This window comes from Anabrus simplex, chromosome 6 (assembly GCF_040414725.1).
Source record: "Anabrus simplex isolate iqAnaSimp1 chromosome 6, ASM4041472v1, whole genome shotgun sequence".
In the NCBI taxonomy this organism is placed as follows: domain Eukaryota; kingdom Metazoa; phylum Arthropoda; class Insecta; order Orthoptera; family Tettigoniidae; genus Anabrus; species Anabrus simplex.
The window spans coordinates 332,009,178-332,027,215 of NC_090270.1; the positions used below are offsets into that span (position 1 = coordinate 332,009,178).

Consider the following 18,038-nt stretch of genomic DNA (forward strand, 5'->3'; position numbering starts at 1 on the left):
TGGGACAGGGAGATAAACTAATTAAAATAATTATCTTTGTGGGTTCTTTTTTGCAATAGGTCTTATGGCGATGATGGGATAGGAAAAGGCTACTGTATCAATGGGAAGGAAGTGGCCGTGGCCTTAAGGAACAGCCCCAGCATTTTCTTGGCTTGAAAATGGGAAACCACGAAAAACCATCTTCAGCGCTGCCGACAGTGGGGTTCGAACCCAATATCTTCCAGATGCAAGCTTACAGCTGAGTGCCCCTAACCGTGCCGCCAACTCACCTGGTGTTTTTTCTTAGCAGCACATCTAAGTCTAATTCTAAACAGTTCTTAATAATGAAAAACCAAAAACGAAAACAAATCTAAATTGCATGTAAAACAATTCCTAACGAGTAAGTTATTACGCATCCCTGAAGAACTTAGCAATTCCGAGTTTAACTTAGCAATTTGTTCGGTTCTTGCTGCGCCAACAGTGTGATCATAGGTGGAAACATGTTTATTGTGGTAGTGTCGTCACACGGTTGAAGACTTTACACTTAAAATGACATGACAAATTAAACAGTGAGCTTTCCCTTCGGTATTGAGAACAAAATATGAATCCATCCATGAAGGATTAAACAACATTTTTAACAAAGGTGAAACCAACTGCTCCACTGCCTGCTCTATCGAATAGATTCTACTGAGAATGACACACACAGAGAGAGAATGAGACTGAATGTACTGTCTCTTACGCACACATGCACCGACCACTGCGCGGGATAGGTGGGGAAGGAGGGGAACGGTGCTGCTGAGTGCAGCGCTGGTGCGCCCCAGCACTAAGTGCTCGAGTTGGAAAGGCCTGGTTTAAACACTGGGGAAGGTGTACCCCTGGTACAGTAGGAACCAAGTTTAATCGCGTTTCCACCTGCCATGTACAGAAAGAAGGAAATCTCTCCACAGCATCTTAGCATACAGACAATTGATACAAAAGGGCTCAACAGGACATCAGAAGTAGTTTTATAGCATGCACCAGTCTCTATCCTATATATGGTCTGATTTCCATCAGGTTATCATATAAGGACTGACAGATCAATCCATTATGTATTTCTTTCCAATTATCCATTGATAGTTGTATGATTAAGACTGACGTTACTAATAGATGTAAACAAGCAAGAGGTTCCTCTGAACAAATTCACCCATTTGAATACTGGGAGAACTTGTTCCATTAGATGTTAAGTGGTCATGTTGCAACAGGATAGCCTCTAAAGAAACCCAAAATTATTCACAGTTCCCAAAATAATGCCTGTGATGAATTTGGCCTGAATGGCTAATCCCCTAATAAATTTTTATTCAACTGCAGATTGCAGACATCTGGTGACATGTAGTATAAATCTAGACTGAATACTGAGAGGATAACAGATTTAAGGTTCTTATCACAACATAGTATTTTTTCATACAAAAAGTTTCTGGATAGTTTTGTAGCTTTCCTGAAGAAAATAAATAATAAAGGCAACCAGAGAAAAATTTAAGTTTGAAACTCTCCCATGAGTACACACTTCAAGCCGCATGAAGTTCGAAAGTTATCTTAAAAAGTTTAACGCATGTGTTAGCAATCATTCCCTTACATATACAGTATCTATTGAGGGAAGAAAACAAGAGTTTCCTTGAAACTTTCCAAAGACCCTTCATACACAAAACTTTTGTTTCACCAAGAGTTACCGAACAATAACTAAGGCAAGTCCTTTTATTTAGAGCAATGCTGTAATGTGGTCATTGCAAAGCAGATTGTCTTCCTTCTTAGTAGAGTCAGTTTACTGATCTGTCCAAGAAGTTGAAAATTCAAGAATATTAGAATACTGAAAATGGTCACTTATTCAGAAATATGAACATTTAGATAATATTCATATCATATGTTTTTATTTACCTTGGTTGGAAGAAATTGATGTTTATCATACTATCTATATTAACTCTTAGCAATGCTAATGTAATCTCAACAGAAGATTTATCATTGTCATTTTTCATCAGCTACAAAGACATTGTACTGTAGAAGTTGCTGCACAGTTATACTGCCCACTCAAGGCTTAATAAATGGCCACATTGTTAGCTGTAGAACCAGATTTAATTTTCCAACCAGTAATTTGAGTGTATCCGTCGCACAAACGCATGCATAGAATACTATACCGAATGAAGATAATTCACTTAAATATCGCATTCATGTTAATGAAAGTTCTGATTTACCCATTCTTCATTCCTTGAAAGACTGCTGGCTGCAGTACAAATTTTTCATTCAAAATAATTGCAAAGAGACCAGATTCGTGTACACTAAAAACATCGCAAGTTCAGACAGTGGACGGACTGAATTTTTTGTAAGTATTTCTCAAACATTGCCGTATACACAAAATATATATATTGTACCGGGAACGCCGCTACGGGAAAGAAGTTCGAAGTATGTGTGTTGAACTTCATGCAAGGGGGAAGATAGGCAGCCCGCCGAACTTGCTGACGTACTCAGCCGTGACATAGGCTCCTCGAGTAAGCTCCACACAGCCAAGCATGACCATATATGGTAATGTCCCGGCTCATGTGCAAAAGTCTGTTTAGCGTTAAAATGTTATTTTGATACTGCCATCATGGAGGCCATCGTAATAGACAACCTGTCAAATTCTTAGGAAAATCCACCGTGTACTTTAGGAGTTATAGGGGTGGATAATACCCACGTTCTAGATGCTTCGCCACAATCTGATATAAAAGGAGGGCGATCCGGACTACAGAGTCAGTATGTTATTCCACCGTCTCTGCAACACGGGTGATGGGAGGAGCGCTACGAGTGCGGACCGAACCTATGGTCGGATGAGTCTTTGCATTTCGAGTGTTTGGTTCCAGCAGAGTTGGAACTTTAATTTTCTTCAAGTGCCATGTTAGGACTTGTGTTTCAGTGACTAACTGAAGGAACTTAGAGAATTTCTCTCATGAGTGTCGTGACTTTTACAAGTACTACATTTGAACTCGTATTTTGAACTTGTACTTTTGTAAACACACTTTGGGAACATAGAAATTTCCCGAGTGTCTAATTTGGACTTGTGTTTTGCGACAAGCTGTGGAAACATAAAACTTTTCATGTGAATGTTACAATTTTCCAAGTACCACATTGATCTTGTGTTTCATGACAAACTGTGGAAACTGAGTATTTCAGAGTATTACGTTCGAACTTATGTTTCATAACAGATTGTGGAAACATGAAATATTTTTCGAGTGATGCATCTGGACTTGTGTTTAAACTTGTATCATCATAATAGACTGTGAAAACACAGAGTACCCATGCCTCTCGTGAAGTTCCGAGGGAACATAGAACTTTTCAGTGTCATAATTGAACTTACAATTTATGCTTCGTAATCATTCTTCATGGACAGAATTAGACTCTTTCCAAGTGCAGTTTTACATTAATGATCACTTAATTTTTTTATCGATGGAATAGGACATTTCTGAGTACCATTTAATTTACTTTTTATTACAAACGTGCCAATGTGTCCTGAACTTGCATAAACTGCGCATCTTGTGCTTAATATTGTGCTCTAATCATAAACTGACGAGATCAGTGAATTAAGAACTGTGATGATAATGATTAGTGACCCAATAGAACATTCTAGTCTGCCATGCCAGTGTTAACAAGCTCATGTCATGAACTTGACATAAATTGCACATTATTTTCTAAAGTATTAATTCTACTAACATCTAACACAAGGTCAGATATTCAGTTCAATCGTCTTATTTTCAGGTGACAATTTATGAACATTTACGATTCAGCGAGGTGTTTGAATCAAGATTTTAGTAACACTTACCATATTTCATTTGCAATGAGTGAACGCAATAATTTAAAGGTCAATCTATTTAACAGTGCTACGAGTAAGTTGAATGCCGTACAGGGAACTTGTATGTGAATCACGCCTCACCTTTCATTAGATCGAAGGAGATTGGGGAGATTGAACCCCGGAACGTGCGTGCCTGGAGAATCGAGAACTCTCAAATCCTCCGGAACTTCGAGAAATTCCAGAACTTTGAGAACTTCACATCCAGGGTGGGGCGTGGTTCTTGTCCAGGCCGTACCCAACAACCATCCCAGGGTCCGGAGATTCCAGCCTGCTATGACACTACAACACGACTTGTATGAAGGTGATATCAATTAGTCTTCAATGAACAATAAAATCAGATTATTAAAAAAAATCTGATGTTCAATGAACTAATACCTCTCTCCGTACCAACTCCAATGTTTTCATGCCACACCCTCAGAAACAGTCCATGCTCTTCAAGCTAGTGTCAGCGCCTCGAAGACAGACATCTTTCCTGGTACTATATATATATATCTGGATTATTGTCTTTAGTCTTCAACTTGAAATCGTGAAGGTTCTTTTGCGTCACTGGCCAAGTGCGTTTGGAAGGAACCAGTGTGGCACTTTCACTCTCTTCAATTCTCTGTGCACTTGATTAACTTTCACTGTTGTTATGACTGCTCTAAATGGTTCATTTTCCAAAACATAATTATTGCCAAAAATCACCATCTAAAACAGAGGTGTTCTCACTGGGCATTCCGTGCTGCAGGTGTCCAGCACTGTAAGTGCTGGCAATGAGTGTATGCTATTCAACCACAGTGATATTGTGGCTGTAGCTACATCACAGGTCGTGAAGGTTGGGTGAAGTTCTCCCAGTCACAATCACTGCTGAGATACCAGAGTTTGAAATGGTGACACATCACTAAAAGAAAGAGGTCAGACATCCACGTCATTTTCAATTTACATTGTAAGAAATAAGTTATTAATGTTCATTACAGTTTACGTAATGTTACTTTTTGCTTAATGAATAACAGGAATTTTACTATTTAAAATGGAAATACTGTCATTCCCATCCAAGGAATTTTAAATTGTAGGTTGTACATTAAACTCTGTACCTTTGTACACTGTAACATAAAAATTATAAAGTGTCAGTTTTCTTTGAATGAATAAATAAATAAATAAAGAAAATAAAAACCGATGGTTTATATCGAGCGCAGTATAAATCAAACCAGAATATCTTGAAAAGGTCAGGTGTTTGTTAGCGATTATAGAGTTTTTTTCTAAATAACGTACTCCAATGGAGTAAATTACACATGTTAGGTAGAGGTAAAGCCATAGAGCAGGATGTACCAAGCATATCGCTAGAGGCTTTAAATGATCATTTCGCATGGCCAAAAATAGCTTCTACCTCCTTCCCTAAAAATCACTACCCTTGTTAAAACAGCAGTCTGTATGAGCAATTTTCTTTTAGAAATGTCAGCTCAAACGAAGTTATAGGTGTGATATACTCTATTACATATAGTGCCATAGGTAATGACATTCCTGTATTGCTTATTAAGGATATCTTGGGAGCTGTTCGGCCAATACTAACTCATATATTTAACTTCTGCCTGACAAACGGAGTTTACCCAGATGTTTGGAAAGATGCACTAATTAGACCCACCCCGAAGAACTCCCTACCACCCTTATCAAAGGTGCTTGAACATTTAGTTCACACACAAGTTACTGAATACCTTACCAAGCATTCCCTCCTTAATCCCTTTCAACCTGGCTTCAGGAAAGGACATAGCACTGCGACAGCTTTACTACGAGTGACAGATGATATCAGAAGTGCAATGGACCAACGGTATGCGACTACTGATATTAGATCTCAGTAGTGCCTTTGACACTCAATCCTTAGTTACTACTGCAGAAACTTCGAGAGCTAAATTTTAATAGTGTATCACTTAGTTTCTTTTCATCTTACCTTGAAAATCACCTGAAATTTGAGTTCAGGACGGCAAAGTAAGACCCTCGGTGCCCCTCAGGGGTTGATTCTCAGAACACTTATTTATCACCAAATTAACGATATACCAAAAGCTCTTAAATTCTGCAAATTGCAAGTGTACGCAGATGATGTACAGATTTACTATCATACAAAACCGAACGATATTGATACTGCAGTTACTAAAATAAATTCCAACCTTCAACATCTTAGCGACTATGGAAATAAAAACAGTTTATTAATGAACCCAAATAAGTTATTACTGGTACCAGTAAAAACCAACAAGAGGGAAAAATATCCTGGATGTGGTGCTGATAAAACCAGATGAGCTCTATAGGGAAACAGGGTGGCCTAGGGAGCGGTGATAAGGGAACAGGGAACTCGAAATCAAGTGGGGATGACATAAAATTGTTAGTGTTGAACTGTAGAAGTATTGTAAAGAAAGGAATAGAATTAAGTAATTTAATAGATATATATTTACCAGATATTGTAATAGGAGTTGAATCATGGTTGAGAAATGATATAATGGATGCAGAAATTTTCTCACGGCACTGGAGTGTGTATCGTAGAGATAGGATAGGAATGGTGGGAGGGGGAATATTCATTCTGATGAAAGAAGAATTTGTAAGCTACGAACAAGTTAAAGATGAGACACATGATATTCTAGGTGTAAGGCTCATTTCTAAAGACAATAGGCAACTTGATATATTTGGAGTGTACAGACCGGGAAAGGGTAGCACTGATGCGGATTCAGAATTATTTGATAGGATAGTCGGCTATGTGGGAAACGACATGGAAAGAAATGTGATTGTAGCAGGAGATCTGAATAGATGTCAATTGGGAAGGAAATGCGAACGACAGAAAGCATGACCAACAAATGGCAAATAAGTTAATATGGGAAGGACAGCTGATTCAGAAAGTGATGGAACCAACCAGAGGGAAAAATATCCTGGATGTGGTGCTGATAAAACCAGATGAGCTCTATAGGGAAACTGAAGTAATAGATTGTATTAGTGATCATGAAGCTGTTTTTGTGGCAGTTAAAAATAAATGTGATAGAAAGGAAGGTCTTAAAAGTAGAACTCTTAGGCAGTACCATATGGCTGATAAAGCAGGCATGAGGCAGTTTCTAAAAAGTAACTATGATCAGTGGAAAACGGTAAATAAAAATGTAAACAGACTCTGGGATGGGTTTAAAGAAATTGTTGAGGAATGCAAAAACAGGTTTGTACCTTTAAGGGAGGTAAGGAATGGTAAAGACCCACCTTATTATAATAGAGAAATAAAGAGACTAAGAAGGAGGTGCAGACTGGAAAGAAATAGTTAGAAATGGCTGTGGAAGTAAGGAGAAATTGAAGGAACTTACTAGAAAATTGAATCTAGCAAAGAAGGCAGCTAAGGATAACATGATGGCAAGCATAATTGGCAGTCATACAAATTTTAGTGAAAAATGGAAGGGTATGTATAGGTATTTTAAGGCAGAAACAGGTTCCAAAAAGGACATTCCAGGAATAATTAATGAACAAGAGAGTGTGTATGCAAGGATCTTCAAAAGGCAGAAGTATTCAGTCAGCAGTATGTAAAGATCGTTGGTTACAAGGGAAATGTTGAGACAGGGGAGGAGACTAAGGCCAATGAAGTATTAAAATTTACATATGATAACAATGACATTTACAATAAGATACGAAAGTTGAAAACTAGAAAAGCGGCTGGAATTGAGCAGATTTCTGGGGATATACTAAAGACAATGGGTTGGGATATAGTACCATATCTGAGGTATTTATTTGATTATTGTTTGGTCGGAGGAGCTATACCAGATGAATGGAGAGTTGCTATAGTTGCCCCTGTGTATAAAGGAAAGGGTGATAGACATAAAGCTGAAAATTACAGGCCAGTAAGTTTGACATGTATTGTATGTAAGCTTTGGGAAGGCATTCTTTCTGATTATATTAGACATGTTTGTGAAATTAATAACTGGTTCGATAGAAGGCAATTCGGTTTTAGGAAGGGTTATTCCACTGAAGCTCAACTTGTAGGATTCCAGCAAGATATAGCAGATATCATGGATTCTGGAGGTCAAATGGACTGTATCGCAATTGACCTGTCTAAAGCATTTGATAGGGTGAATCATGGGAGACTACTGGCAAAAATGAGTGCAATTGGACTAGACAAAAGAGTGACTGAATGGGTTGCTATATTTCTAGAAAATAGATCTCAGAGAATTAGAGTAGGTGAAGCTTTATCTGACCCTGTAATAATTAAGAGGGGAATTCCTCAAGGCAGTATTATCGGAACTTTATGTTTTCTTATATATATATAAATGATATGAGTAAAGGAGTGGAATCGGAGGTAAGGCTTTTTGCAGATGATGTTATTCTGTATAGAGTAATAAATAATTTACAAGATTCTGAGCAACTGCAACGTGACCTCGATAATGTTGTGAGATGGACAGCAGGCAATGGTATGTTGATAAACGGGGTTAAAAGTCAGGTTGTGAGCTTCACAAATAGAAAAAGTCCTCTCAGTTTTAATTACTGTGTTGATGGGGTGAAAGCTCCTGCTGTGTACTGCTGTGTACAACTGCTCCTTCATAATCTGTGTCTTGGTCATGGAATTCGCTACCTGTGAACATTAGAGACAATCCTTCTCATCGCAAGTTTAAATTGGCTTGCCGCATGCATTTGCTGGATAGATCCCGCTGACTTGCTGCTTAATTGTTCAGTGAATGAAAGAATTGAATGAGATGAATGAATTGATTACTGTAGTTACATCATTTAAGTGTTCTTTATTTTGTGTATTTTAAAGTTAAGGATTCTTTCTGATTCTTTCTGATGATTATTATTATTATTATTATTATTATTACTTGTTTTATTTGTATTCGAAATTATAAGTTATCTAAATGTATACTCATCTAGTGGATAAGTGAAAGAGGGCCTTGAGCCCGAACTTCACCACCAATAAAGGCATTGTCTATCTATCTATCTATCTATCTATCCAATCAGCACTTTGCCGAGTAATCACAATCTAATATCAATGCTCCCTCGCTTCCCTGCAAAGTGTGTTCGTTCTCTCGCTTCACTGTGACGTATGCTTGTTACGTAAGGTGCCCACATTTACATCAGGCCAGCCCAGCTGCACTGGGCTAGCATCAATGGGTGCTCAGTTGAAAACCTGTGATCTAAAACAATGACTACACAAGTTCTTTCAAACGCTCATTACCACGATGCTGGTTCTAATGCATACTGAATACCGACGAAAATAAACTGTTGTTCAACAACCCCAGTGTCACACACAAATACAGACAGCATTGTTTACCAATAGGACATGCCTTTAGTTCCTTATAGCATGTATTGTGAGAAATGACATTGTAAAGGGAACCTAAAATATAATGATAAGCGAGGCACTGTGTCATTGCGAGCCAAACTCATTTGATTCAAACGCCAAAACACCTCATGCGACCACAGCTTGTCAAATGACGTATGTTAAAGCATATTTTATCTTGTGATTGTGTCAGTTGTGGATCTCTGCTAGTACTGCATATATGGATGTATTTCTGACTTATCAAATTGGGCTTTTATACTGAAAATTCAAGTCAGAAATCTGAGGTTCATAACCCTTCATTCACAGGTTCTATCATAGGCAGATAATACTGTGGTGTATTCCCTATTTTGTTGAGAGGGGCTGGAGGGGGAGCAATCCATTTTGGCCCTGCCCCCTGTGACAGCATGCCAGAACCTCTCCCCCCGCTGCACTGGCAACCTGATTGTGAGGGCCGGTGACCATTGGTCAATCTGTACAATTTACGAACTTCATTATATAGATCCGTATTGATACAGTTTAAATTAAGAAACAGTGTTAGATGTAATGGTCCACGCAATCAATACACTTCACTTTAGAAGTGAAAACTATTTCATATAAAAATATATTAAACATAGATAAATCTGCTACAAGGTGTTATGGCTGAAGAAGTCTCAAATGAGACTAAACTGTTCCAAAGTATGTTAAATATATCTTTAAATAAAATCGTTTTCACTTGTAAAGTGAAGTGTATTGATTGGGTGGACCATTAAACCTAACACTGTTTCTTAATTTCATTGGTCAATCACTGCTACAAGTGCAGTTATTCGCCGCTATGTCACTGAGGCCTCAAGTGGTGCAGAAACGACTAGGCCCTCAGGCTGAAAGCCTTCTATATCTGGAGGTTTATTCGAGCTTCGAGAGGCTGATGTATCTTGAAGGGATGGCTCCCTTATAGAAGGTGACTGGCAAGTGGGAGGGTTGTTTCAGTTCAGTTGGAGTTCAGCCAGTGAACAAAGGAGAAGTAAGCATGCCATAGTCTTTGATTCAGAGCTTAGTGTGGCTCCGTCAGTCAGTGGTAGAGTGTGAGTACAGCCTGAACCGAGTATACTAGTCTGTTGGATTGTCAACCATCTAGGCCAAGGACTCATTCTGTGTGCCTGTCATCGTAGATGTGTCTCTTGGGCCAGCTGTTTGAAGAGAACATAACATGTTCTGGTAGAGAGTGGAACAAAATATCTGATTTCGGCATAAGGTTGTAAACGGAGTTCTACCGATGTTAGGACAGTGAACATTATCCTGAACTGCGAGACTCATGCACAGCTGTGAACTGTGGATTGAGAGAGTGCCAAGGAAGCAACCGAGAGACTGTAGAGTTAGAGACCGAAGTGTGTAAATTAATGGGAATGAACAGTAAGAAATACGAGAGCGTGAAATATGTAATTGTTCCATGTTTTAACATGTGATCTCTGTATGCCTGTGAGTGATGTGTACTGTTAGTAATTATTTAATAAGTCTTGAAAGTAGAACACAGAGCTAGACGCGTGTAAGTGTGGTACGCAATTCATCTGTCTTAATTGCAAGTAAACCAGCAAATCAGAATCGCGAGTGTGTGCAGTTTTAATCTTTAGTATACAAACTCATTGTTTGTGCAACTACAACCCTGAAAGAAGTAAAGGAAAGAATTACAGGCTTCGAAAAGCAAATGATGTAGATGCTGATTCCCATAGGGAACCTAAAATATTTGTCCTGAATGAGTAAATTTATAATACCAATATAATGGTCCGTTTACACATTCAGGACAAATATTTTAGGATCCCTATGGGAATCAACATCTACATAATTTGATGGCCAGGCAGGAATCTATTTTTAGAAATGAGACATAGCTCTCGTAGTGCACTGGGCACTGCTGGTGGCTTCAAATAGCCTATGCAGTGGCCTACACGGTATGCACTAGCCTTGCGTCTTGGGTGGTGTGCTAAGTCCCAGCTGATGAGCCTAACTTAGCACACGAGGGCGAAACGCAGGCAACCAAGAATGAGTTAGCTGGAAAATTTATAATGTCCAATAACGGACCATTATATTGGTATTCGAAAAGCAAATGGCTCAATTCCAAGCCCACCTGGAGGAAGCCATGTCTGCTCCCACCGGCAGTGCTACCAACCCCAGCGATTTTCTGACTGTGCTTCAAGCAGACTTCAGAACCTTTCAAAATTCTATCTGTGCTGAACCCTTGGTTTTGAAAGACAGCATTGCTGATATCGAGAAACGACTAGAAATTCAGGAGGCTCGGAGCGACGAAGCAGAGCAGTACAGTAGGCGTAACTGTCTCCTGCATGGAGTGAGGCGGCTAATGAGAACATTCACGGGAAGGTCATGGAAAATGTTCATGATAAACTGAAAGTCGAACAGTCCATGGACTCCATCAATCGCTGTCACTGACTAGGACAGCAACATAGACTGCTGACTTAGTAATGGAGGGTAATCGCCCGATCGTTATAAAATTCCTCTGCTACCACCAGTGGGATCAAGTTTGGCACGCTAAGCGACAGCTGAAAGGCTTCAAACTTCTCATAACAGAATGCCTCACTAGGTTGAGAAAGGACATTTTGAATAAGGCACCACAAGACACTTTTGGACTGAGCAACACATACAGCCAAGATGGAAGAATAGTTATTCAGGTATTCAGCAAGAAGTTCCATGTGAACACACTCGTGGAATTACAATCATTAAAGAGGCAATGTGGTGAAGGAAGCAACATGTGAACAATATGCCATTCTATGTAGTTTATTAATTTTTAATTTAGTATATATTTGTAAATGTGTGTGTGTGTGTGTGTGTGTGTGTGTGTGTGTGTGTGTGAATCAGCTGGTCACTGTATGTACAAGGAAATTAAGGTAAGCCGTATATTTTACATACCTTTAGCACGCCTGAGTTAAGAAGTGCTATTGAAAGTCCCCCTCCTTGCTCCTTCACTCACGCCTCAACACTCTTCAGTAGACCGAGCTCGATAGCTGCAGTCGCTTAAGTGCGGCCAGCATCCAGTATTTGGGAGGTAGTAGGTTCGAACCCCACTGTTGACAGCCCTGAAAATGCTTTTCCGTGGTTTCCCATTTTCACACCAGGCAAATGCTGGGGCTGTACCTTAATTCAGGCCACAGCCGCTTCCTTCCCACTCCTAGCCCTTCCCTGTCCCATCGTCGCCATAAGACCTATCTGTGTCGGTGCAACGTAAAGCAACTAGCAAAAAAGACACTTGCCTCCAACTGTTTCTCAGCACGTTCTCCCTCCTATTCTATGCAAACCATTTTAGAGAATGAACTCAAGTCATTTAATCGCGCCCTGTTGTGTGTGCATGTCAACAGCCAATCCATCATTGCTCATCTCAACAAACTGAAGACGATATTTGGAGACTGTCCAATTCATATTGCTGCTGTAAGCGAGAGTTCGCTCCGTAGTTCAACCCCTCAAGTATGGTTGACATATCGGACTATGATATTCACAGGCATGGTCTGACGAATAGACAAGGTGGTGGGGTTGCCCTATATTGTAAATCTATGCTCAAGAGTAGAGTCGTTCACAAGTCTACTGCTGCTGTAAAGACTGCCCCTGAATATATGTTTGTAGAGGTGTTTGACAATTCTATAAAAATACTTGTAGGTATAGTATACAGGCCTCTGACACAGTGAGAGACTTCCGTGACTTAGAAGACAGCTTACTGAGACTGCTGCCATCATAGCACGTGATACTTTTGGAGACTAACACAAATTTATTAACCCAGAATAATGCCTTACGACTACAAAATATTTTAAAATCCTGTGATATGATTATATTGACCCTTAAACCCACCCACCACGTCCATACTTCCACCATTTCCACTGATGCATTCATAGACCTAGTAATAAAAAAACCCCAGAAAGTCCTTCACCACTGTCAAGTATCTGTTCCTGGCATTTCTAAACATGATCTTATACTTTGCATACTCTCTTCGGGTGCCTAGGTACCGACCAAAATTTGTAACATTTAGAGACTTTAAAAGCATGAATTTAATACAACTGAGACAAGATACACAACTCTGCCCCTGGTATGACAATGATAATGAGCAACATTGATGAGAAAGTGGAAATATTTTATTCCTATTTACATGAATTGTACAACACACACCAAAGCATAATGTGAGAGTAACACCTCCTCCCTGTCCTTGGCTGACTTCTGACGTCAAGACTATGATGAAAGAATGACACTACACAGACGCTATAAACAGACTCAACTAGCTGACGTACATGAGCAGTATAGTGTTCTTCGAAACCGAATTAAGCTTGTAATTCGCAATAAGAAATTGAATTATTTCCAGCATTTAAACAAAATCATTAATACTGGCTCCACATGTCGACAACTTTGGTCACTGGGTATTGGCAAACCACTTGCGAAGCATACTGATCCCGAGGTGTCCCTTGATGAATTAAATACATAATTCTCCATGGAACATCTCACTCTTGACTCACCGACAGTACAAAACACCATTGACAATATATTAAGGCAACAATCACCAGTCTGTCCAGTATTTGAATTTGATACTGTTACAGAACATTAAGAAGGGAAGTTATGTCAATTAAATCTCACACAACAGGTGCTGATTAAATTCCCATTTAATTCATGACCTACGTAATTGACATAATATTGCCCATTATTAGACATTCAATTAATACCTGCCTTACTTTAGGCAATATCCCAATGAAATGGAAAGATGCACTCATTGTGCCAGTCCCAAAAAACTCCTTCAAGGAATACATCTGACTACCAACCTGTCTGCATTCTCACAGCACTTTCTAAGGTTCTGGAGAAAATTATGCATAAACAAATAGTTAAATACTTGGAAAAACATTCTGTACTTGATTCCTTACAGTCTGGTTTTAAGAAAGGACATGGTACTGCAACAACACTAATCAAAATCACGGAAGACATACAAACTATGGACGAGCAAAAACCGACTACTTATCCTACTTGACTTCAGCAGTGCATTTGACACTGTAAATACTGACATTGTTAGCCAAGTTACAAAAACTTCACATGACTCATTCTGCTATTCAGCTCTTAGGCTCATACCTCAAAAATAGACAGCAAGTTGTGTCAAACATGACTACAGAATGGAGAACTAAGCTATCTGGCATTCCCCAAGGGTCTGTTCTTGGACCTCTAATTCTTAATCTATATTAATGACATTTCTTCTCATCTGAATGACTGCAACTACCACGTTTATGCTGACGATTTTCAGATATACTCACATTTCAAAGTCTCCAACAGTGACAAAGCAATCCACCAAATGAGCTCAACTCTAAATTTAATTAGCTCGTTTGCAAAAGAGAACTGCCTATTAATTAACCCTAAGAAAATGCAAGCTATCATAATAGGACAATCTAGGCTTTTAAATATGCTAAACATCACACAACAGCCTACTCTCATGTTCTGCGGTGAAACTATACCTTTTCAGAAGTCTAAAAAACCTAGGCGTTGTCATGAATGACACATTAAAATCAAATGACCATATAACAAGTATCTGCAGAAAGGTATATGCATCTCTCCACCCCCTAAAAGTGAAAATTCCTCCACATAGCATGAAAATAAAACTTATTGAAACTCTTTTTCCACTTATTCATTAATGTGATGTCATTAACCGATGCAGCTGTAGAACAAACTATGAATCTTCAAAGGGCAATGAACTCTTGCATATGATTCATATTTTCTTTGAACTTTAGGAGACACGTTTCCCCATATGAGAAGCTATCCTGGCTGAAAATCTATCAACTAAGAAATCTACATACTGTGACAGTAGTTTTTCGATTTCTGAACGAATCTACACCTGAATACCTATCCTCACATTTTAACTTCCTTTCATCTACCCATGGACATACCAGATCGACTTCTACCCTTATGATACCAGTTAATCATTCGTATACAGCCACTCTTTTGAAGTGTCTGGGGCAAGGCTATGGAACACACTCCCTGTATGGCTTTTAGTGCCGGGAGTGTCCAAGGACATGTTCGGCTCGCCAGGTGCAGGTCTTTTGATTTGACTCCCTTAGGCGACCTGCGTGTCATGATTAGGATGAAATGATGTTTAAGATGACACATACACCCAGCCCCCGTGCCAGAGAAATTAACCAATGATGGTTAAAATTCCCGACCCTGCCGGGAATCGAACCCGGGACCCCTGTGACCAAAGGCCAGCACGCTAACCATTTAGCCATGGAGCCGGACACTCTCCCTGTCAGTATATGTAATAGCACTTCAATAGTCTCATTTAAATGGTCTTGTCGAGAATTCCTCTTAAATAAGTGATCAGCTTGTATGAATGTTAGTGTGTATGAGTGCAAGTATGATTTAGAGCTAGAGATAATATTAAATATTTAAAAACCGATTATAATTAGTTATAGGCTAATATTACTCCATTAATTTAGATAGTTTCTAGAGACTGTTAACAATGCTATTTTTCTAATTCATGCGACTATATATTGTATGTTGTGGTTAAGTATAAGAGGGGCCATGAGCCCTAACTTCGCCACATAGAAAGGCATAAAATAAATAACAATCAAATGCACAGGGAATGATTAATGGCATGATAGCAATGATTTGCAGTTACTGCATATATTTGAAGCAATTACACTTTATTGAAATGCTACTTTGCCTAGTAATGCTTAGTTGTAAGCTCTTCAGTTAGCTTTTCAAAATTACATTTTGTTGCAGACATTTTCATTCAAAATCCTTTAGACAACCTGCATGTCTATTTCAACATTTGTTTCACTCTACAACGGATAAACTCCAAAAGTGTTGCAGAGTTCTTTCAGTTGCCAATATCATACGACGGAGTGTCAAATTGACATTCATCCATCCTTCAGAAATCCAACTACATTTACAAGTCATGAACCCATGATTTTGGGATTCAGAGGACACCACCACTGATCACAGAAGGATCTTAACTAATTCAAACTTTATTAATATTTGTAAATATCTCTCTCAAAATGTGAAAAAAAAAAGTTTTTACACAGACTTGTTCAAATAACTGCAATAGGCAAAACATAAATCAAACAAATGAGCCAATGAAGACAAAACTGTTGCAACTGAAGTATAAGGCTCCAATTTCTTTTTTTGGAACTGGCTTTACGTAGCACCGACGCAGATAGGTCTTATGGCAATGATGGGATAGGAAAGGCCAGGGAATGGGAAGGAAGTGGTCATGGCCTTAAGGTACAGCCCCAGCATTTTCCTGGAGTGAAAATGGTAAACCACAGAAAACCATTTTCAGGGCTGCCGACTATCTTCCAGATGTAAACTCACAGCTGCACGCCGCTAACCACACAGCCAACTCGCCCGGTAAAAAAATCTTAGATGTAAAAATGTATTTTGATTCATACCTTTTCATACTCTCCATTTTATTTTCAATCCGACGTATTAGGTCTCTGTACTCGCCACATTGAAGGAGGGCAGTATCTGGAACTCTTAGCTTCACATCACGGTCAAACATAGGCCACCTTTTCCTATAACTGGAAACAAAAGGTAGCAATGAGAAGACTATATATTGCTTGAGAATCTTTTGGTCCATTTATAATACTGTATAACCAGAATTCAGTTTATAATGCTTAGAATGTAATGTCGTTGCACATAGAAAAACCACTATGGGATATATTTCAGCTTAGATCTCTGACGAGAAAGGTTCTGTCATCTAAGGTTCAGTACTGCATGAACTGTAACAACAAATTTTATTCTAGGTGATACATTTGCTACGGGTCAGTGTTTCTCGAACCACATTGTCACAGGTAACTTACAATTATATTTAATGTCCCAATTGACACCAATTGCAAAAAATTCATTGAAAATCTGAAACTTACTTTTCAAGAAATAGACAAAATTTGAGCTAAATATGCACTCAGAGGTTAGCTGTCATTGTGAATAAGTCATGGTCAGTTTTATAGAATAATAAATTGGAAAAGAAAGATTTGATTAGGACTTGGCAAAAACGTGCAAAAGAAAGTAGGTCTACAAAACCCTCAAAAACGTGTGGCCATTAGAATACCGACTGCTTCATTTTTATTTTTATTGTTTTAAATTTTTTACAGGCAAGTTTGTTATAGTAGGTATATTCAGTGTGACACTTGAGAAAACTTTAAAGTTACATTAACTGACACTTAAGTATAGCTTCCTTCTTGAGCTCTAGACTGGACATGGTATGAATTTTAAAAGTGTATAAGACACTTTTTGAATTCTACATTTGAATCTTATTTTCACTTAATTTATTTTTTAAAATCTTATCCATGCACTGAATTTAGAATTGTGTCTGAATCTTTTGTAACAGACATGGGATGAAAGTTCCATTTGGGGATCATTGTAAGTACCTAGGTCTTAATATAAGGAAAGATAGTCATAGGGGTAATCACATAAATATGATTGTAAATAAAGGGTACATATCTGCACATGGTTATGATGTTATTTAGGGGTTGTTGTAAGGATGTAAAGGAGAGGGCATGTAAGTCTCTGGTAGGACCCCAACTAGAGTATGGTTCCAGTGTATGGGACCCTCACCAGGATTACTTGATTCAAGAACTGGAAAAAATCCTAAGAAAAGCAGCTCGATTTGTTCTGGGTGATTTCTGACAAAAGAGTAGCGTTACAAAAATGTTGCAAAGTTCGGGCTGGGAAGACTTGGGAGAGAGGAGACGAGCTGCTCATCTAAGTGGTATGTTCCCAACTGTCAGTGGAGAGATGGCCTGGGAGGACATCAGTAGACGAATAAGTTTGAGAGGTGTCTTTAAAATTAGGAAAGATCACAATACGAAGATGAAGTTGGAATTCAACAGGACAAATTGGGGCAAATATTTGTTTATAGGAAGGGTAGTTAGGGATTGGAATAGCTTACCAAGAGAGATGTTCAATACATTTCCAATATCTTTGCAACCATTTAAGAAAAGG

At 38.7% G+C, this 18,038-nt stretch overlaps 1 protein-coding gene across 2 annotated transcripts in view; it reads right to left on the reverse strand.

Annotated features, from left to right (window-relative positions):
* Positions 1-18,038, reverse strand: part of LOC136876543 (mitogen-activated protein kinase 15) — a 105,321-nt gene that overhangs the window by 9,294 nt on the left and 77,989 nt on the right. For both annotated transcript variants that reach the window (XR_010860605.2, XM_067150583.2), the window contains exon 7: positions 16,487-16,615. Coding sequence is in view for 1 of the 2 variants with exons in the window: in XM_067150583.2 (XP_067006684.2) it covers positions 16,487-16,615 (129 nt within the window). In the remaining variant the exon portion in view is untranslated. The remainder of the gene's footprint in view (positions 1-16,486; positions 16,616-18,038) is intronic.